This window comes from Nematolebias whitei, chromosome 22 (genome assembly GCF_014905685.2).
Source record: "Nematolebias whitei isolate Nwh7 chromosome 22, NemWhi1, whole genome shotgun sequence".
Lineage (NCBI taxonomy): Eukaryota > Metazoa > Chordata > Actinopteri > Cyprinodontiformes > Rivulidae > Nematolebias > Nematolebias whitei.
The window spans coordinates 28,759,389-28,783,068 of NC_056519.1; the positions used below are offsets into that span (position 1 = coordinate 28,759,389).

Genomic DNA, 23,680 nt, shown 5'->3' on the forward strand with positions numbered 1-23,680 from the left:
CTGTGGTCAGTCTTACATCGGGGAAACAAAACAGCCACTGGCCAAAAGGATGGCCCAGCACAGAAGATCAACATCATCAGGCCAGGACTCTGCGGTCTACACTCATCTCCAGGCCAGTGGTCACTCTTTCAGGGATGAAGATGTTCACATCCTGGACAGAGAGGAACGATGGTTTGAGAGAGGAGTAAAGGAGGCCATCTTTGTGAAAAGAAATCGTCCATCTTTAAACAGGGGTGGAGGCCTACGTGTTCAATTGTCCCCCTCTTACAAAACATTGTCATCCCTTATGTTGCTGGAGTATCAGAGAAATTCAGAAGGATCTTCAACAAACACAAGATCCCAGTACATTTCAAACCCAGCAGGACTCTCAGGCAGAGGCTGGTCCACCCAAAAGACAAAACACCCATACACAAACAGAGTGGTGTAGTGTATGCGGTCCAGTGCAGCGAGGACTGTCCAGACCTCTACATTGGAGAAACTAAACAGCCTCTTCACAGACGCATAGCTCAACACAGGAGAGCCACCTCCTCTGGACAAAATTCAGCTGTTCACCTCCACCTCACAGATAAGGGACACTCTTTTGAGGACCAAAATGTGCACATTTTGGACCGAGAACACAGATGGTTTGAGAGGGGGGTGAAGGAAGCAATTTATGTAAAAAGAGAAAAGCCGTCTCTTAACAGAGGAGGAGGCCTCAGATTTCCACTTTCAAAAACCTATAATGCAACTTTAAACAGATTCCCAGCCGGTTTTCACACCTGATGGGAACAGAGGGGCCTTGTCTGTGAGTTAGAGGAACAAACGACTCTTACTGTTAAGGTGTTTAGGTGTGAATTGCCAATCTACATATATGTGTGTGTGTCTTATCTCACTCAGTCTTATAACCTGAATCTCTTACTCTCTGCTCTTGGAATTGAGAAAGCTCCTCGGATGAGGAGCGAACCCTCTTCTGTTACAAATAAAGTCCAGTTGTTTTTGTATTGAACGCTTTTTGAATAAACTAAGTGTACTGTTAACCCCGTGTTAACCTGAATATGACAAATAAACACAACTTGAACTTGAAGGTTGTTGGGATAATAGACAAAGTTCTTCAGTGTAAAGTTATGTGGGAACTTGGTTACCTTGGTTACCTTGGTTTGATTCCAGATGGTTTGATTGAAAAAGCGGACATTTATATCTTTAAAATAATTATGGTGGCTGTAAAGAAAACTATCACAAAAAAATTGGCTGAAAAGAGACTCATCAAAAGTAAAACAATGAGTTGAAATAATGAATGAGATTCATAAAATGGAGAAACTGACTTTCTTACTGCGACTGGAAGTAAATGCCTTCAAATGGAACTGGTGAAAATGGACACTATATAAACCCCAATGCGACGGACTTAAGTGTATGAGAAACATCCCCCCAAAGCCTGTGTTCTGTGATTTGCGTTGTTTTTGGTATTGTTCAATTCATGCTCATTTTTCTTATTGTAAAAAAAAATAAAAAAATTAAGAGTAATAAAAAATTAAAGCTACAAGCAGCATTGAACGCCCTCGCAGCAAAGCGCCGCTCCGGCCTTACGGCGAACGCGGGAGCTCCAGCGACTCTGCCCAGTCGCTATTGGGAACACTCTCACACCCGTCCCACACTCGTTCACCGGGGTGCGCATTCGCCACACCTTCGACATCACCTGCGTCTGCTCTAGCAACGCCTCCCAGTCGCCATTGCGAACGATTTCATGCAAACCCGCATGCGTCCATCAGGGTGCGCATATGCCTAAACTTTACACTCACCTTCCGCCCATATCAGTATGGTCTGGCTGCAAGCCTTGCAAATTTTGCTAAAATCCGACCTTCTAGACGTGAGTTATTGTCACTTCCTGTTTTGTCGCGAATGTAAAGGACTTCCTTTAGGCTTTTCAAAATGTCATATGTGGTAATCAACAGTTAGTGAATACTATTTCAGTCTTATATCTTACACAGTGCCAAGCTGGAAGAGACACCCAATAATCATCAGTTTCTTCTTGGAGTGAGCCAGGCTTAAGTCAAGTCATGAACTCAACTTTACCAGCGTGTTTACAAGTGCTCACTGATGAAGCCTCAAAAATCTGGTCTAGATCAGATGATGTATCATTGAGATGTAACAGTTTGAATAATGTAGGGCGTGCACTAGAGTCAAAAGTAAAACAATAATACCAATGTGTCTAGAAGAGCTCACTAATCAAGCACCAAAAATCTGGTGCAGATCAGATGATGTATCACTGAGATATAACAGTTTCAATAATCTAGGGGGCGCACTTGAGTCAAATGTTAAAGAACAATACCAATGTGTCTAGACTTGCTCTAAGATGACTCACCAAAAATCTGGTACAGATCGGATGATGTATCACTGAAATGTAACAGTTTGAATAATGAAGGGGGCGCATTGGAGTCAAAAGCAAAACAACAATACCAATGTGTCTATAAGTGCTCACTAATGATGCACCAAAAATCTGGTGCAGATGATATGATGTAACACTGAGATGTAACTGTTAGAAAAATCTATGGGGCGCACTTGAGTCAAATGTTAAAGAACAATATCAATGAATCTAGAAGTGCTCACTGATGATGCACAATAAATCTGGTTCAGATCAGATGTTGTTTCACTGAGCTGTAACTGTAGGAATAATGTTGGTGCCACTGTGGAGGCTATTGGCCACTTATCATGGATATCTGTTCTAGGGGTGGATAATGATCGATCATAGTGATTTTGGTGCACCTCGGCTGAAATCTGTGTATTTTAGAGCCAATTGTATTGCAGTGGTGTCACTTCTTGATTCACCACGCCACCACGCCCACATCCTCCAGCAAAAACGATTTGCACTTTAAATCAAGTGAGACCATCTTATCTGTTTTCTAACACAGGATCATCCTGATTAGGTCAATTGTGTCAAAGAGGGAGCATTCCAAGTAAAAAAAGAGATTTCTTGTTCCGAGGGGGCATGGCTTTGATGACGTCAAAATATGACAACAGTGGATCGTTGGACATCCAACAGGGATGAGTAATGCTAAGTTTGGTGAATTTCGGTCTTTCATTGTGAAAGTTATAGCGTTTGAAAATTTGTGGTGTGAAGCTCAATTTTGAGGCCTGGCCACGCCCCTTTAACATAAACAAAAACGCAAAATTTTCATAACTTTTACTCCCTAATGTATTAAGGGCATATTAACCAAGGTTGAAGGCAATCACTCAAAGTCCCTAGGAGGAGTTTGTTAAAATTCGCAATTAGAAATGCCACAAAAAAGTTAAATCTGGTCCTCTGGACATTCAAAAAAACAAAAAACAAAACAAAGCAAAAAAATGTAGAAACGTTTCGTCTCTCATTCGAGAGACTTCTTCAGTCTGAGGTGCTGTATTCAGCTCAGTCTCTTAAATAGCACCTTCTCAGAGTGGATCAACCAGTTTGCTGCTGACAACCAAAACCAGCTGCAGAGTAATATTGTGTATGCTGTTCAGTGTCAGGAGGGCTGTGATCAGTCTTACATCGGGGAAACTAAACAGCCACTGGCCAAAAGAATGGCCCAGCACAGAAGATCAACATCATTAGGCCAGGATTTTGCGGTCTACATTCATCTCCAGGCCAGCGGTCACTCTTACAGGGATGAAGATGTTCACATCCTGGATAGAGAGGAACCATGCTTTGAGAGAGGAGTAAAGGAGGCCATCTTTGTGAAAAGAAATCATCCATCATTAAACAGGGGTGGAGGCCTCCGTGTTCAACTGTCCCCCTCTTACAATGCTGTTATTGCTAGTATCACTCAACCCCCTATGAATAGTAAACAGCCATTTTTTTTTCATTTTTTTTTCATTTAGCCTTTATTTATACAGGTTAGTCTCATTGAGCCACGAGAACTCATTTTCAAGAGAGACCTGTTTTTTTTTTTAGGGAGCGCATGGAGGGGCTAATGATCCATTGTTAGGCTGATGGTCCTTCTTGATCATGTGAGCAGCTGATTTTGGTTGTCAGCAGCAAACTGGTTGATCCACTCCGAGAAGGTGCTATTTAAGAGACTGAGCTGAATACAGCACCTCAGACTGAGGAAGTCTCTCGGATGAGATACAAAACTTTTCTACATTTTTTTTTTTTTTTTTTTTTTTTTTTTTTAATGTCCAGAGGACCAGATTTAACTTTTTTGGATTTTTCTACCTGGATTATTGAGCATGCATCAGGATAATTAGAAATGCCCAAAAATGACCCTTTGACCCAAATTGGCTGACTTCCTGTTGGTTTTGGACCAGGGCACCAAGAGACTTTTTCATAGGTCCTGATACGATACAGATGTTCACCGAGTTTCAGAATTATCGGTCCAAAAATGGCTTGGTACTGAGGTTTTAAAATATTCTAGGGGGCGCTGTGGAGGCTTTTGGGCAATTATCATGGCTTCCTGTTCAAGGGGTAGATAATGATTGATTATACTGATTTTGGTGCAACTCTGTTCAAATTTGTGGAATTTAGAGCCAACCGTATTGCGACGGCGTTACGTCTTGTTTCGCCACGCCACGCCACTCACATGCGCCACTCAAAATTGTCAGATTTGGAAAGAAAGTTACACCAACATGTCTTCAGTCACTGGACACACAATCACGCTGATCAGGTGACAAGGGTCAGATAGGGAGCGTTTATGGTAAAACTTTACACTTCCTGTTGTCAGGGGGTGCGGCTTAAGTGTTGTCACGATTTTCCCTTTCAGTCTTGCAGGTGACTGGATGTGGATCAATCACTGAACGTTTGATGTCTCAGACAGTTTTCGTGTAGGAGCTATTGGCGTTTCGTTTTTCATGGTGAGATGTCAAATTTTGAGGTCTGGCCCGCCCCTTCAGCATGATCGAAAACGCATGGTTTTGATAACTTTTTGTCCTCCTCTCCTTTTGACCAAAATGCCCAAGTTTGAAACCGATTGAGCGAAATCCCTAGGAGGAGTTCGTCAAAATGCGGAGGCTGTAAACTGCCAAAAAGGTGTGAAAAATGGGCGGACATTCCAAAATGGCCGCCTTCCTGTTTATCGTACAACCTTGGTGTCGAGGGTTTTTTGTGCACCTTGGGGAATTGGACAAGTGTACCAAATTTCATGCTTCTACGACAAACTAAGGTTAATGCAAAGGTTATTTAGAAAATTTCTAGGTGGCGCTCTTGAGCCGTTTCTGTTGCGATTTTTGCCACACCCTTAAAACATGTACATTTTCACCAGTCCTGATGCATCCGCCAAATTTGGTTAGTTTGGGTATATGTTAAGGCCCCCAAAACTCCAATTCATTCGGCGAAAAAACATTGCAGCTCGGGCTTGAACAGAGCGATTACAATAGGTTTTCGCAGCACTTCGCTGCTCGGGCCTAAAAAGTTGTCTGCCTGAAAAAAGGGGCATACACACACCTAACAAAGGAATAGGCACTGATCATTTCCACTTTCAACTCCAGGTTGGCATCAACTATAGTTAAAATACTGTCTATTCAGCCTTTTAAAGGGTCAATAGTGAACAATATTTTAACTTCCTGACACCATTTTCAAAACTTGGACTTGAGTGTCGAGCTATTTGGAGACATCTCTTGTCTGCTGTCCTAACATTCCATGAACTGACACATTTTAATACTGCAGCAAGAATTTCTTGTTCAAGTTCAGAAGAAGTTAATTGTCAAAGTTTTTTAGTTTTTTACTCCAGTCTAGCTCTTCTGGGAGAGAGCATCTGTCCTGCTGTACTGAACAGTCTTTCAATAAGGTCATGGGTGCGTGTATCTTCTGCTGACTCTCCACAGTGGTATCCATTTTGGGTGTGTTAGCGGTGCTGCGGGTGCGCCCAGTGTTGCCAGGTGAGAAATGTAGGATTATCGTACTAGAGACATAAAATTATCGTATTTTGAGGGAAATTATCGTACACCCGTCATAACCAAAATAACAAATCTATTGATGCAATGTAGTAGTGATGGGTCCGCTTCCAGACCGGCTCTTCTTATTATTTTTTTTTTCTTTTTCTCACTCATGGGGCGGGCGAAGCAGACTATTCATTCAATCATGGCCGTTGTTCTGAGGCAAACACAAACACGTCACTCGTAGGTCACATTTAGAAAAAGCACGATTGGCTGGAATATCCAGCATCTGTTTGCGGACACAGATGCCTTCAGGGTTCGCAAAAAAACTCAGACAGACATTTGCAACAGGCTGATGACAACCGATTACAACCACACATTCACGGAATGGACAAATTATCGTATATTTGGTCTTTTTTGGGGATTATTGATCATACATCGTACAGAGGGCAAAATTGTCGTACAAATACGATAATTATCGTACACCTGGCAGCACTGGGTGCGTCCAGCTCAGTGACATACTAGAATATATGTCATTGGTCCAGCTCTTTTTGAAGGCAGGTCTAACGTTATCTGCCCACTTTGCAGTGATTCAATGGACCAACTCCCCTCTCACCACAGATTACTTTCAAACTAACGAACAAATTAAAAAAACGCAACATGAATGTAACGTGTAATGCAACGCATTATAGAAATGCAGTGTAGTAGAAAGTACAGATACTTAATGTAAATTGTAGTGGAGTAAAAGTTAAAAGTACCCACGTTTAACTCTACTTAAGTATGTTTTTCTTTCATTCAACCTTTATTTAGACAGGTAATCCCATTGAGCCTCGAGGACTCATTTACAAGAGAGACCTGATTTCAACAAAGAAAGATGACAACAAATGGACAACTGCAACAACAATAAACAATGATAAAAAGTCATACTGCAGTTTTTTTTTTTTTTTACAAATAGGATGGCTAAAAGAAAAAGGTAACATAAAAAAAAAACAGCTAGATTCTAAGGTGAATGTAGAAAACTAAAAACAGGAACATGTCTGCATTGGTCCCTGCCAGGAGTCCAACAGATTCTTAAAGCCACTTAGAGAGGTCAAGGTCGAGAGCTTCAAATCTTTTTGTAAGATATTCCAGGAAACAGAAGCGGAGTAGGAGAAGGCCCTTTTGCCTAGTTCAGTCTTCACTGAGGGAACACTGCAGGTAATAATGTCCTGAGAGCGCACGCTGTAGCTGCACTCACACAGAGACATGTAGGAGGAGATGTATGAAGGCAGCAGACCAAGAAGTGATTTAAAGATGAAAATGTACCAGTGAGAGAGTCTGTGTGAAGTTAATGATGTCCAGTTAACCAGTGAATACTGGGTGCAGTGGTGGGTACGATAATCACAGCCAGTTATGAATCTTAGTGCACCATGATAGACAGCATCCAACATCTGCAGGGTGCTTGTAGGAGCGTTCATGTAAATAATGGCACCATAATCAATGGAGGGAAGGAAAGTCACTGTTACAAGCCGTTTCCTATCATTCAAAGTTAGACAGGATCTGTTTCTGAAAAAGAAACCCAGTTTAACTTTCAGTTTCTTTACTAGGTTTTCCATATGGCGCTTAAAAGAGAGATGCGGGTTGACCAAGATACTCAAATATTTATAGGACTCAACAAATTCAATGGGGACACCATTTGAAGATAAAATCGGAGGAAGAACTGCTGGGGCCGACTTCCTGTTTGAAAAAAGCATCCTTTTGGGTTTTTCGGCATTTAGGACAGGCGGAACAAATCAGACTGGATGATGTCAAATGCAGATTGCAAAAGCTGTAAAGCCTTAGCAACTGTTTTAGCTCAACAATAAACAACTGTGTCATCAGCATAGAAATGTATGGATGCATCAGGGATGCTTTGACCTACATTACCTATGTAGATTGTAAAGAGGGTGGGTTCTAAGACTGAGCCTTGTGGTACACCATTGTTGACTGTTAAATAACTGGAGGAAGTACCATTATGTTGAACACATTGCCTCCGGTCTGAGAGATAGTTAGAGAACCAACCAATGGTGTGTTCTGGGAAACCAATTTCTGAGAGCTTATGACACAAGATGTTATGATCCACAGTGTCAAAAGCTTTAGACAGGTCTAAGAAAAGTGCAGCACAATAATCCTTAGCATCCAGCGCTTCAACGATGTTATTAAGAACCTTCAGTGAAGCAGTTGTTGTGGTGTGTTGCTTCCTGAAACCAGATTGATGTGGAGGTAAGATGTTAAATGAGTCCAGGTAAGTTTTGATTTGAGAGTTTATCAGTTTTTCTAGAACCTTGGCTAAAATGCAGAGTTTGAGATTGGCCGATAGTTGTTCAGTGAGGTAGGGTCACCTCCCTTCAGCAAAGGAAGGACAAAGGCTGTTTTCCAAGCATCTGGAATGGAGTTTTGGTTTATGGAGAGATTAAAGATGTGGGTCACAGGGACTGTGATGATATGAGCAGCCAGCCTTAAGAAATAAGGTGGAAGTTCATCAGGACCTGCAGATTTTTTAGGATCAAGATATTTTAACTATGTTTTTGTGTCTATGTATCTATGTGTCTATATCTATGTTACTATGTATCTTTTAAGTATGTTTTTCATGTATCTGTATAATTTACTTAAGTACATTAACAAAGAACTTGTACTAGTTACATCCCACCACTGATACAGGCCCTCTGTGCTAGCATGCTGTAATATAATTGACTTGCAGCTGCATGATGAGAAAAAGCTTGCAGTATTTTTATTTATTTTATGTTATTTATTTATTTTTTGCAGAAGATTTAGACAATTGTTTGTATTATTTATGAGTTTTTAGAACTACCGATAACTAAAACAATGGGCCATTTTTATTTAAATTAATCTGCCAAAAAACACCTTCTTCCGAGAGTTTAGAGCTCGGCAGGAATGCGTTTCTCGACATAACACACAGCACAACACACAAAAACAAAGATTGTGATGCAGTAACATCTCCAAACCTCAGGGCGGTGGCAGAGTTCTAATTTATGGTGCGAGGAAAGACGAGAACTTTTGTTTCGCTAGCTAACAACACATTACTATAAGAAACAAGGACAATTATATGTCATATTAGTTGGACAGAAATTAAATTAAGCGTCTTTACTTCTTTGCTACGTCACTAAATAATCAATTAGGTTAAAAAAAATTGACCGGAAGTAGTTTTTTTGACTCCCGGAAGTGTTTTTGTTCTTCGGTCCCTGGTTCCTGATTACAAAAACACAATAGACGTTCGGTCGGGTGAAAATATTTGTGCAAAAAGTGTTAGTTTACGTTACACGTATGTGTGAGTAAAACTATAAATATGGATCCCAACCGGATAATACAGGCGCTGAAAGGGACCATCGACCCCAATCTGAGGATAGCGGCAGAAAATGAGCTCAATCAGGTGAGGAAGTTGTTTAAATTTTGTTGTGGTACTTCGGTGTTCGTGGCAGAGGATAGGTTGGATTTTGCAGGGTTTTTGGTCATTGTGCTGCGTTCAGGGACAGGTCCAGCCGCATCAGAGTCACGTCGGCTCCCAAGAACAAAGCAGGTAGTTCGTACAACAACAATGAAGTTTTACGGCCAGTTACAGGTCCAGATCCTGCCTGTCTCACTGTTGCTTTGAGTGCCCAGCTGTCTCTACGTTATTCTGTCTGTCTGTCATACTGTCTGGATATTCTTTCTGTTTGTATTTCTGTCTGGCTCCGTCTTCTTTCCTGGCTTTCTGTCCATCTGACTGTTTCTGTTTATCTCCCTATCCCTATCTTGTTGCCATCATTCTTTGTTAAATCAGGTCTCTCTTGTAAATGAGTCCTCGAGGCTCAATGGGATTTACCTGTCTAAATAAAGGTTGAATGAATCCACCTGTCTCTCTGTATCCCTACTGTATGTTGTATGTCTGTCTGCCAGTCTTTCTGTCTCCGCCTGCCTGCCTGTCTGTCTATATTTCATCTAGATAAACTAAAGATGATCAAATAAAACTGAGAAGTCTGTTCACAGACAAGATTCTCAAGCACAATTTCATTGTTAGCCGGTCTGCATTACACCACCCGAACCTCGAATACATCTCTGCTTTGTGTGAAGGAAGACAGCTCAGGAATTCCAGGTCAGTCTAAAGGCTCCAATACACTCGTGCTGACCTTTTTTTTGCGTGGACTCAACGCGCACTGTCCGCAGAGGGTTGAGACTTAATACTCGAGTGTCCACCCTGAGCCGCTGCAGACCAGCTCCACAGGCAAGGGGCGTTTACCTTCGGAACAAATTGAGTTTGCCGATTTGCCTACTGGATTGATTGGCAGATCGCAAACCCCCCCCCCCCCCCCCAAAAAAAAAAAAAAAAACCCCCAACCAAACAAAAAAAAAAAACGAGCTGGCAGCCGCAGCTGTGTTTATATGTTGTTAATAAAAACAAACAAAAAACAGGGAGCGCTGGCCCTGCAGCCACACATCAGACCAGCCCACCAGGAAATCTCCAGACCCTCCCGCAGCCACGCTGGACCTGATTTTAATTTGCTTGTGACAAATTCCTTCATTTCTCACCATTTTAGTCATGGCGTCAACGGAGGAGGAGGAAGAGATTGCTTGCTTCTTGGCAAAACAACAAAAGAAAAGGCCATTTAACCAGATCAGGGATGAAGAAGGAGAATTTAATAATACAAATAATAATACATTTTATTTCAAAGGCGCCTTTCTGGCACTCAAGGACACCGTACAAAGAATAAAATCAGCAGTAACAGAAACTAAGAGATGAAAAGAAAAGAAAAGAAAAGAAAAAGAAAGGAAGAAAAAAAGACAATGTATAAAATCAATATAAAATCAGGCAAAACCAATTGTGTCAGGTGGAAAAAGCAGATCTAAAAAGGTGTGTTTTGAGTTCTGATTTGTATTGTGAGATTGACTTTATGTTTCTAATGTGAGGTGGTAACGAGTTCCAAAGTCGGGGAGCAGAGCGACTGAAGGCTCTGCTCCCCATGGTGGTGAGACGGGCGGAGGGGACAGTCAAAAGGATGGAGGAGGATGATCTGAGGGAGCGAGAGGGAATGGCAATATGAATAAGATTTGAAAGATATGGTGGGGAGAGATTGTAGAGGGCCTTGAAAGTGAACAGGAGAATTTTGTAGTCTATGCGGAACTTGGTTGGCAGCCAGTGGAGTTTTTGCAGGACTGGAGTGATGTGATGAATGGATGGGGTTTTGGTGATGATGCGGGCAGCTGAGTTCTGGACCAGTTGGAGCTTATGAAAAGATTTGTGGGTGAGACCGAACAGAAGGGAGTTGCAATAGTCCAGGCGCGATGTAACCAGACAGTGAACAAGGATGGCAGTGGAATGGGGAGTAAGGGAGGGGCGGAGGCGGTTGATGTTGCTTAGGTGAAAATAAGCCGAACGGATGGTGTTGTTGATATGAGACTGGAAATAAAGAGTGCTGTCGAGGATGACACCTAGACTCTTTACCTGAGGGGAGGGAGAAATGGAACGGTTATCAATGTCAATACTGAAATTTTTGGTTTTAGCCAGGGTGGATTTTGTACCAATGAGAAGAACCTCTGTTTTGTCACTGTTGAGTTTAAGAAAATTTGAGGTGAACCAGGATTTTATTTCAGTCAAGCAGTCGGTAAGCGAGGATGGCGGGAGGTTGGAGGCGGGCTTACTGGAAACATAGAGCTGGGTGTCATCCGCATAACAGTGGAAATCGATATTGTGCTTGTGGAAAATAGTGCCGAGGGGAAGAAGATAAATAATGAAGAGGAGGGGTCCCAGGACAGAGCCCTGGGGAACTCCTGATGTGACAGATGAAGGCTCGGAAGTGAAGGTTTTGATCCGGATGAACTGATTGCGGCTGGAGAGATATGATTTAAACCAGTTTAGAGGAGTCTGAGTGATACTGATAGAGGAAAGTCTATTGAGTAGGGTGGCATGGCAAATGATGTCAAACGCTGCACTCAGGTCGAGGAGGATGAGGATGGACAGCAAGCCGGAGTCAGCTGCCAAGAGGAGGTCATTGGTGATTTTTATAAGAGCTGTTTCTGTACTATGGAGGGGACGAAAACCAGACTGAAATAGTTCATACAGGTTATTGTTGGATAAGTAAGTATGGAGTTGAGATGCAACTGTCTTTTCAAGAATCTTGGAGATGAAAGGCAAGTTGGAGATAGGACGGAAATTATTGTGATTACGGTAATCAGCGCCAGGTTTTTTCAGGATAGGGGTTATGGCAGCAATTTTAAATGATGCAGGAACTGTTCCGGTGGAGAGAGAGGAGTGAATAATGGCAGAAATGAGAGGGAGTATAGATGGGGCACAGGCTTTAACCAGAACTGTTGGAAGAGGGTCAAGCAAACAGGTGGACAACTTGGACTTGTTGATGAGGCTTATGATTTCTGAAGTTGTCGGGAGTTCGAAGGAAGAGAAGGAGTGGGCTGGAGGAGAAAGTTCACGAGTAGGACAAGGGGTCGATTGTGAGCTGAGATACTGATGGATCTTAACAATTTTACTGTCAAAAAATGACATGAGGGAGTTACAAAATTCAGTTGAACACAGATGTGAAGGTAGGGAGTCCGGGGCTTGGGTGATGTTCTTGTAGAGGGAGAATATTGACTTGGTGGAGCCTTCATTTGAACCAATTAAACAAGTGTAGTAGGAGGATTTGGCTTGATTGATACAGTCCTTGTAATGCAATATGTGAGTTTTGTAAATGTCTTTATGTACAACCAGTCCAGTTTTCCGGTGGAGCCTTTCAAGTTGCCGTCCTTTAGCCTTCATGAGCCGAAGTTCTGTAGTAAACCAGGGCGCAGAGCGAACAAAAGAAACAGATCTGGTTTTTAGCGGAGCAAGAGAGTTGAGTATTGAGTGAAGACCAGTATTGTAGTATGAGACCAAGTCATCAAGGATGGTTGAGTCTAGAGTTGAGTATAGATTGTCCATGAGAGAATTGATGGCGGAGGAGAGAGAATTTAAATCAATATCCTTAATGTTACGGAAAGAGATGAGACGAGGAAGCTTGGTGATAGAGAGAGGGAGACAGATATTGAATGAGAGGAGAAAATGGTCAGTTATGGCGAGTTCATCTGCTGTATAATCCGAGGGAGATACACCAGAACAGCAGACTAGATCCAGGACATGACCCTTAGAATGAGTGGGAACATTGATAAACTGCTGAAGACCAAAACTCTGGAGGCAGGATGAAAAGTCTTTAGTCAGTGGGTTATTTCCATCGTCCATGTGAATATTAAAATCACCCAATACTATAATGTTTGGTGAGAGAATTGACAGGTGAGTGAGAAGAGCAGCGAAGTCATCCAGAAAGTCACTGTTAGTTTTCGGCGGGCGGTAGATGGTTGCAATGATGGTGGGGGTAGGTCCATAGAGCTGACACACAGCTGATTCAAAAGAGGAGAAGGTGGGAGCAGACAACGGCGAGACTTTCCATTTCTCGCGGTGAATTATCGCGAGACCTCCTCCCCGGTCGGTGCCACGGGGTTGACAGATGTAAACAAACCCCGGTGGAGTAGAATCATTGAGCTGAGAGAAATCATTCGGTTGTTGCCAAGTCTCAGTCAGGCATAAAAAATCAAACTTACGGTCAGTGAGGAGATCCTGAATGAGATGTCCCTTGCCCGTAAGTGAGCGGACGTTAAGCAGACCGAAGTTTACGGAGGAGTTATCAGACATTGCAGGAGCGTTAGCTGACCGGGCCGGGTAAGCTAGCACGCTGCGGTCAACAACCCGGTTGGAGGCACGCCGGTGACGACGAGAAGTAGACCAGATGGATTTTATGGATTTCGACGTGTCCTCTTGGATGTTCCGGCGAAGTCCGCGGTGGATGTATTTCCGGTGTGGTAGGAGAGTTGCATCCGAGATGAATAGCGAAGCAGGGGGAAGTGCAGATGGATGAAACCGCAGCCGGAGGAGCTCAGCAGCAGAGTACTGGATCAGACCCGTAACAGGTTGTTGAAGGAGTGCCAGGAGAGTCCAGAGAAGCACAGCCCAGGTGTATATCCTGCTAATTGGCATTGTAGGAGAAGAGTCGGCAGCTTGGACAGATGAACAGCGACAGGTAAGATTCAGGTGGTCGATGAGAGCAGGAAAGTGGAAGCTAGACCATGTACACACACAGTTTTGCCAATAATCGTTGATTTGCGGCGAGCAGCGGCAGCAAGTCGCGCCAGCGTTCACTCACTTCCGCCATCTGTTTTCTTAATACATTGGTGTTGCATACAAAACAGTCTGTAGCCGGGCAGTTTCTTGTGCAACACTGCGTACGTGTTGAGTTTGAATTGAGCTTTGCATGGGTATGCCCTGCGTTTGTCCGCTTCGACTCTAATCCGGTACATGTGGACTGATGTATGCCCGAGTATACTGGAGGCTTAACTGATGACATGTTTATTCTGCACAGAATGGAATTATACAGTTCAGCAGCACGAAAAACACCTAACCAACATCAGTTCACCTTCCTCTATTAGTCTTCAGTGGTCTGGTCTTTCATCACAATATTCAGCATTCAATGCAAATACAAATAACCATGTTATATATATTAAATCAGGACAAACCAGATAAAAACAAAAGAAAAACACACCACTGACTGACCTCTGTGATTAATAATTGAAATACATAACTAGGGTTGAGTACCCAACCTCGGGTTATTTTATGGTACCGACCGAACTCCTTCGTTCGGTGTTAAGATCAAAACACGCATCTTCTTTTGGTGTCACGTTTCGGTGATTGGCTGTAATGTGACACGTGGTTTCAGCACGCAGGCCGGTAAAACACAGACTTATGGCAAACAGACATATGTGTTTACGCCCAAAGTTGTATAGAGTTGCCGTATAGCCGTATGTCTATGGCGCTGGTTACGCCCGCAGACGGGGTTCATGTGTGCAGCGCGTGTGTCGTCAAACGGCTTCAGTTTACGAGCGGCAAGTTGCTCCGTGTTTGTCTGCAAGGAAAGAGGACCGCAGCCTCCTCCTCTCAGCATTTAAGTTAGCCTGTGGGTGTTGGAGCCTGAACAGCCTGATTCAACATCTCCACGACCGGTGTTCTGTCGGTTGGTCATACATTGTCAGATTGTCATACGTGTAGCACAAACTGACAACTATCTATCGGGTTAGCATAGGTTGTCAGATCGTCATATGAGCCATATGACACCATGTCAAACACTGTCCCTAACAGTTACTATTGATTTATTCATTATTTATCAGTTTATTTATTTGTTAATTTATTTGTTATTTATAGTTAGTTATTTATCAGTTACTTTGCTATTACTATTTGTTAGAGAGTCAGTCAGAGAGTCAGCGATTCTTAGGGCTGAGTACCAAACCGAAGTTCTTAAATGGCACTGACCAAACTGCAACGGTCGGTGTATGTATTGAAATGTCACTCTTTTTTTCGGTGTCAAGTTTTGGTATTGGCTGTAAAGTGTCACGTGGTTTCAGCACGCAGGCAGGTACAACGCAGACATATAGCAAACAGACTACGTGTTTTACACCCAGAGCTGTATAGAGCTGCCGCACCTAATTTACAATCCAGATTCCAAAAAAGTTGGGACACTAAACAAATTGTGAATAAAAACTGAATGCAATGATGTGGAGATGGCAAATGTCAATATTTTATTCGGAATATAACATAGATGACAGATCAAAAGTTTAATCTGAGTAAATGTAACATTTTAAAGGAAAAATATGTTGATTCATAATTTCACAGTGTCAACAAATCCCAAAAAAGTTGGGACAAGTAGCAATAAGTGGCTGGCAAAAGGAAATTGAGCATATAACGAACAGCTGGAAGACCAATTAACACTAATTAGGTTAATTGACAACATGATTGGGTATAAAAAGAGCTTCTCAGAGTGTCAGTGTCTCTCAGAAGCCAAGATGGTAAGAGGATCACCAATTCCACCATTGTTACGCAGAAAGATAGTGCAGCAATACCAGAATGGTGTTACCCAGTGTAAAATAGCAAATATTTTTAAGTTATCATCATCAACCATGCATAACATCATCAAAAGATTCAGAGAATCTGGAACAATCGCTGTGTGTAAGGGTCAAGGCCGTAAAACTCTACTGGATGCTCGTGATCTCCGGGCCCTTAAACGTCACTGCACCTCAAACAGGAATGCCACTGTCAAGGAAATAACATAATGGGCTCAGGAATGCTTCCAGAAAGCATTGTCAGTGATCACAATACACCGTGCCATCCGCCGTTGTTGCCAGCTGAAACTCTACAGTGCAATGAGGAAGCCATTTCTAAGCAAACTCCACAAGCTCAGACGTTTGCACTGGGCCAGGGGTCATTTAAAATGGAGTGTGGCAAAATGGAAGACTGTTCTGTGGTCAGATGAGTCATGATTTGAAGTTCTTTATGGAACACTGGACGCCATGTCATCCGGACCAGAGAGGACAAGGATAGCCCAAGTTGTTATCAACGCTCCGTTCAGAAGCCTGCATCACTGATGGTATGGGGTTGCACGAGCGCTTGTGGCATGGGCAGCTTGCATGTCTGGAAAGGCACCGTTAATGCAGAGAACTATGTTCAGGTTCTAGAACAACATATGCTCCCATCTAGACGTCATCTCTTTCAGGGAAGACCCTGCATTTTTCAACATGATAATGCCAGACCACATTCTGCAGCAATCACAACATCATGGCTACGTATGAGAAGGATCCGGGTACTGAAACGGCCAGCCTGCAGTACAGATCTTTCACCTATAGAGAACATTTGGCGCATCATAAAGAGGAAGGTGCAACAAAGAATACCCAAGATGATTAAACAGTTACAGGCCTGTATTAGACATGAATGGGAGAGCATTCCTATTTCTAAACTTGAGAAACTGGTCTCCTCTGTCCCCAGACGTCTGTTGAGTGTTGTAAGAAGAAGGGGGGATGCCACACAGTGGTAAAAATGGACTTGTCCCAACTTTTTGGGGATTTGTTGATGCCATGAAATTTGGAAACAACTGATTTTTTCCTTAAAATGATACATTCTCTCAGTTTAAACTTTTGATCTGTAATTTGTGTTCTATACTGAGTAAAATATTAGATGTTGGCACCTCCACATCATTGCATTCAGTTTTTATTCACAATTTGTTTAGTGTCCCAACTTTTTTTGAATCCGGTTTGTATGTATAATGTATATCTATAGTGCTGGTGATGCCCACAGATGGAGGTTCACGTGTGCAGCGCGTGTGTTGTCGAACAGCTCCGACAACACACGAGCAGAAAGTTGCTCCGTGTTTTTCTGCAAGCAGCCTCCCTCCTCCTCTCAGCGTGAGTCAGTCTCTGTGTGTGTGTGAAACGGACTGAATCAACATTCCACGGCCGGACTTGTCTTCATCAAAGAACTCCCGAGGACGGCTCTGTGTCTGTGTTTCAGCTGGTGAGTTCACCTTTGTTAACGTGACTACAGCTTAGCACGTACATTGCGGTGAAATAAAGCTAACTTTAAGATATTAGTGTGTAAATTTATTTTATCTACGTAGCTAGCTAAACTCAGAAGCTAACTAAAGATTGACAGTAACAGATAAAGCTTAGCTTGTAAAACTGCTCATCCATCCAGTCAGCTGCTTAAACAGTTCACCTAATCCAAAAAAGTTCAATCTGGTCCTCTGGACCTTCAAAAAACAAAACAAAGCAAAAAAATATAGAAATGTTTTGTCTCTCATCCGAGAGACTTCCTCAGTCTGAGGTGCTGTATTCAGCTCAGTCTCTTAAATAGCACCTTCTCAGAGTGGATCAACCAGTTTGCTGCTGACAACCAAAACCAGTTGCTCACATGCTCAAGAAGGACCATCAGCCTAATGATGGATCATTAGCACACTGATGGTTGTTTACTATTCACAGGGGGTTGAGTGATCACTCAACCTCTTTTTTTCCTTTGTTTTGTTTTTTGTTTTTTTGAATGTCCAGAGGACCAGATTGAACTTTTTGGGATTTTTCTACCTGGATTATTGAGCATGCATCAGGAGTTCACCTAATGTTCACCATTTGTTTATGTTTATTTTCTCCTCACAGGAGCCTCTGACCCTGATGTGAGGACAGACATAAAAGTGAGGTGGGGGCCACAGGACAGTCACAGACTTTGTTGTTAAAAGTTTGGTGTCTTTTCCACAGTGGAGCTGCACGGTGGAGGTAAATTAAGCTGTAAAGGATTTTGTTGATCAGTTAAACTTTTATTTCTCAGCCTAGATAATGTTTTTGATCAATAATAACTCAACCATGTTATTGTTGATGTTTTGTGTTCTAATGTGAATTAGGGAGATGATCAGAGCCCTAAACCCCAGAGAACCACAGAGAAGATTCAGGAAGAGACACAGAGGTGCAGATGTCTGCATCATTCCTACCTCAGTGAATCCAGTGACCTGCTGGTGGAATGTGAGGGACAATATAGCTCCTTTTCCACTGTCACAGTGCGGATCAGGTCAGTTCGGGTCGGTTCCGATCGGCTCGGGTCTGTTGTGTTTCCATTTACACTTCTGGATCGGCTCTGTAGGCGGGGACTAGAATCCAACTCGTCTTACCACCTGGTGGCGGTAGTGCTCCCTTAAGCTACTTACTAGCCACCACTAAAGTATTAGAAGAAGAACACCCTGAAGGTTTTGTCACATGATGTTGTGGAAGAGATGTCATGCTCTAATGGAGTACCTCATGAACTGTAACTTTTAAACCTGATTCATAATCCTACCATACTGCCTTCCCTGCCTGCTTTAAACCCATGTATTTTCCATTTTAGTATAGATTTTTACAATAAAGATGTATTAAAAATATATTCACTTTTATTATTTACAGATATGCACAAGGTTCATGTTAAAATTACAAAACATCACACTGTGCTGTAATCTTTGAAACTGCTTTTACAATAAGCTACAGACTTGAAAACAATTAGATTGTTTTGTCCTTAAATTTTAAAGGTTTGACTTTTATTAACTTTAAAAACAAATGTATTACTTATTAATCTAAAAAAGTTAAGTCTGGTCCTCTGGACATTCAAAAAACAAAACAAACAAACAAAAAAACATTTATTGTTTATTATTTTTTCCAAGATGGTGATGATTTTTCCAAGATTTTCCAAGATGGCACCAGTGTGTAGGGCTGCCCGTCTCTCGCTCTCTGCTTGTATTGTATTTTTGTTAATTTTACAATGGTTTGTGCAGTGTGCCGAGTCATATTTTCAGTATGATCGTCGGGCACTTTTGGAGCTCCGTACATTTGCTGAAATTCCCGCAGAGTTGTTGAACAGCGGTCAGCGCTCTCCTCCACCGGTCCTATCTGAGATTCCTGCATTCCTTCTGCGTGACCCTGGCCTTTCTCCATGGAGGAAACGTTGCAGACGTCGTGGGAAGCGTGCAGGGATATTGGTGAAACTGAGGCAAAGTGTGGATTATTCTATCAGGACTCGCTCTGGATCTGATCATCTCCTCTCTGACCCATGGTGCTCCCGGGGCCCGGCTGCTGGCCAGCTGCCCGCGCGCTCTGTCCATGTGAACACCTGGAGTTGTTTACCTGTGCGCCGCACCAGCAGACCAGGAGGAGCTGTTCTTCATAACCTGCGCCCGCTGGCGCGCGCGTCTCCCTCCACGGCCGTGCCTGTGTTGGACCATATCAGGATGTGTTTAATCAACGCAAGGTCTGTTTCCAACAAGACGTTTTTCCTCTATGACTTTTTTAAAGATGAGGAGTTGGATTTTCTGTTCGTCACGGAATCTTGGATTTCTGATGGTGAGTCCAGCGCCTTGGTGGAACTACTACCCCCGGACTGTCTGTGTTTCAATGCTCCGCGGCCATCAGGTCGGCGCAGGGGGGGGGGGGGGATTATTAACAGTTTTTAACACAAACTTGGCCTGTAAACAGTTGTCCATCCCGGTGTCCCGCGCCAGCTTTGAGCTGAGCATCTTTGAACTCGGACACTCTCCTACGGTTCTGTGTGCGCTCGTCTACCGCCCACCTCGTTCTAAGGACTTCATAAATGAATTCTCTGACTTTTTGGCTGATATCACACAGAGATACACTCACTTTTTGCTTATTGGTGACTTTAATTTGCATGTGTGTTGTCAGGAGAAGCCCTTAGTGAAGGACTTTCTAGATTTATTGGACTCTTTTGGCTTAGGTCAGCAGGTACATGGTCCCACCCAAGAACATGGCCACACGCTGGACCTCGTTTTAACACGCGATGTCTCTGTTTCTAATTTGAAAATCGGTGACAATGTTTTGTCAGATCACATGCCTGTATTGTTTGACCTCACCCCCCCTTGTCATACTGCTAAGGCGTGCGTTCCTGCACGTACGCTTTCCATTAACCGTTTCACTGCTGCTTGTTTTAATGAAGGTTTTATTTCTGAGAGGATCGAACAGTTCCCGGTGTCTCTTACCACTGAGGAGCTAACCTCTCAGTTCAACTCTGCCTGTTTAGATGTTCTGGACCGTGTTGCTCCCCTTAAAACCAGAAAAACGAAACTTAGATCAGAGCCTTGGCTGAATGACGTCACGCGAGCCGTTAGGCGGCAGTGTCGCAGAGCTGAACGAAGGTGGAGGAAGGACAGGCTGCAGGTTTCTTTTCAAATGTTAAGGGAGAGTTGGTGTCACTATCAGAAAACCGTTAAAGCTGCCAAATGTAAATTCTTCTCTGATTTAATTGTCTCCAACTCCCACAACCCCCGAGTTCTTTTCTCCACCCTGAACTCAGTTCTACACCTCAGTGAGCCTTCACCTCTGAAAGCCTCAACTGAGCTGTGTGAAAACTTCCTCCATTTCTTTTTAGAAAAAGTGGCAAACACCCGGGCACTCATTTCTCCGCCAGCTCATGATCTGTCCATCCCATCTCAGTGTGTGGCTGTGTTTGACCACTTTGAGCCCATCTCTCAGTCTTCTCTGGAGCAGGTAATGTGTAGCATGAAGCCATCTGGTTCCCTCTTTGATGTGGTCCCCCCTCGACTACTAAAGGAAGTTTTTCCTACCCTGGGTCCTTTTATTCTCGCTATTCTGAATAGCAGTTTATCCTCAGGTGTGGTGCCAAAAACTTTTAAACATGCTGCTGTCCAGCCCCTCCTGAAAAAACCTAACCTTGACCCCTCAGTCATGTCCAACTTCCGGCCTGTCTCCAGACTCCCATTCACCTCTAAACTACTGGAAAAAATTGTGGAGTCTCAGTTGAAACAGTTTTTGGGGGATCACGCTATCCTAGAGTTATTCCAATCTGGCGTCAAATCTCTCCAAAGCACTGAAACTGCTCTACTGAAGGTTTTTAATGACATTTTCATATCCACAGACACAGGTGATTCTGTGCTACTTGTCCTATTGGACTTTACATCTGCTTTTGACACCATCGACCACAAGATCCTCATTTCTAGACTGGAGCAGTGGGTGGGCATCACAGGGCCAGCCCTTAAATGGTATGGGTCCTACCTCTCTGACAGAACCTTCTGTGTCAATATCAAAGATTTTAGTTTGGCATCGACAGCGCTCCAGTGGGGGGTACCACAGGGGTCCATCCTCGGTCCCCTTCTCTTTTCTTTATACCTGCTGCCACTAGGTGCTATCTTCCGCAAACACAACATACCCTTTCATTTCTACGCCGATGATTGCCAAATTTACTTCCCCCTGAGGCACAGAGGCACACGCTCTATTCAGCCTCTTCTTGACTGCCTGGCTGACATCCGGGACTGGATGGCTTTGAACTTCTTAAGCTTCAATGAGAAGAAGTCTGAAGTCATGCTGTTCCATCCCAGTGGCTCACTCATGAACCATGACATTGACCTTTTCTCTCTAGCCCCGCTAGAGAAACAAAAGGTCACTAATCTGGGGGTGATAATGGACCCGTCCTTAAAACTCAACAGTCACGTAAACATGATGGTCAAATCCTGTTTTTTTCAGCTGAGACGGCTGTCTAAGCTGAAGCCTATACTCTCCAAAAAGAACCTTGAGACAGTGATCCACGCCTTCATAACATCTAGGCTTGATTACTGCAATTCACTTTTGTTTGGAATCAGTCAGTCCTCCATTGCTCGTCTACAACTGGTCCAAAATGCTGCAGCCCGATTTTTAACTGGTACAGGCTATAGAGAGCACATCACGCCAGTTTTGGCCTCCCTGCACTGGCTACCTATTCACCTTCAGATCCAATTCAAAATTCTCATGTATGTTTTTAAATCACTGAACAGTTCCGCCCCATCCTATCTCACTGATCTTCTGCAGCCATATGTCCCACCGCGCTCTCTGAGGTCAGCAGACCAGATGCTTCTCTCAGTCCCAGAAACCCGTCGTAAGCTCAGAGGTGATAGGGCCACCTCTGTTGCAGGTCCACGACTGTGGAATGAGTTGCCACTGAGTGTCCGGCAGGCTCCCACACTCTCAGTCTTTAAGTCTCGCTTGAAGACCCACTTCTATTCTCTTGCCTTTAACACGTTGTGATTTGTTTTGGTCTGGTCTGTTCTCTACTCTGTTGGCCATTTTAGTTAGCTTCTGCTGCTATTTGTATCTGTATTTCTATTTTATGTTTTCCTGTCCGCTGTACATGTTTGTTTTCTTTTGTACAGCACTTTGGTTGGCCTTGTTGCTGTTTTAAGTGCTCTATAAATAAATTGGTATGGTATGGTATTATAAACTGCATTGTTTGTTTTGTGAATGTCCAGAGGACCAGACTTAACTTTGTAGATTTTTCTACCTGAATTATTGAGCAGCATCAGGATATTACTTAATAAATAGTCAGTTGGTCTGCAAACACCATGGGGTCCTCCTAGAATAGTTGAAGAGGTGGCTGTTGATGTCTGTGCCTCCCTGGTAAAGCTGCTGCTCCCACAACCCAGAAGCAGAAGATGATGGATGGATGGATGGACAGATGGTGAAGGAGGAGACCATCAAACACAGCAGGAGTGTTCAGTTCAGTTGAACACCTGCCTGTTTGCTTCAGATCAGCTGTTCAAATCTCTGCAGGTTCAAATAAAAGGTGCACCAGGACTTTCAGCTGAATCTCTCTGGGGCCACAGTTGTACGGCCGAAAACTGATAACTGTCCATTCTGAATTTTTGACTGTTTTTGTCTCACTTCATCCTAGAACCAAAAAATTACAACGTAATAACAGTTGAGCAGATTCTGGTAATCTTTTCTTAGGATCCATTAAAGATCAAATGCAATTGGAAATTTTTCTCAACTTCCAGTATGAATTTAAACAAACACTATATGCACTTAACATTGTAAAATTCGTTTTGGAAATTTAATGTTCAAGGACACCACTTAAGAAAAAAATTGTTTAATAGGAAAAGTAAGAAGCGAAAAATGTAGAAAAATAAAAAATACTGCGTCCAACTAATGATTGTGTATCTGTCTGTCCCTTGTCTCACGGGCTTCATCCAGAAGAAGACACAAGTGTTGTTCCTGCTGTGTCCGGTTCAGTTCTTCATGTTCATTCAGTGATGAAATAAGACTTTTCTTTACTGGACTCTTTTCTCTTTCTCTTGACTAGAAATAAGAAAAAGGTGGTTAATTCAAGATATACTGTTTTTGAATAAATGCATAAAACAAAGAAAGGTGCAGCTAACAGCTATAATAGTTATATTAATAATAATAAACCGATCAAATAAGAAAATGAAAAATAAATTGATTTAAAAATAATGAAAATAATATAATAATTACAGTGGATATATGAATCAGAAAGTATTATACAGATGCAGATATTCTTTATTGTCATTCGCACCACATGTTGAACAAAATTATGTACACAGGGTCCCAGTTACATCCAACAATAAAATATAAAAGAAAAACAGTAATAAGATCTAAGATATGAACTAAGAAAAACGTCAACTAAAAATATGATAAGCACTAATTGTTGTAAGTACGGGCAACCCAGTTGTAACGAGACCCAGAACGACAC

General features: G+C 42.7%; 1 protein-coding gene across 1 annotated transcript in view; it reads left to right on the forward strand.

Annotated features, from left to right (window-relative positions):
* Positions 1-9,037: 9,037 nt before the first annotated feature.
* The window catches only part of ipo8 (importin 8), a gene marked incomplete in the record, with an annotated part of 477,409 nt that continues 462,766 nt past the window's right edge, over positions 9,038-23,680 (forward strand). Inside the window, 1 exon segment of the mRNA XM_037695763.1 lies at positions 9,038-9,229. Within this exon segment, the coding sequence (XP_037551691.1) occupies positions 9,146-9,229 (84 nt within the window).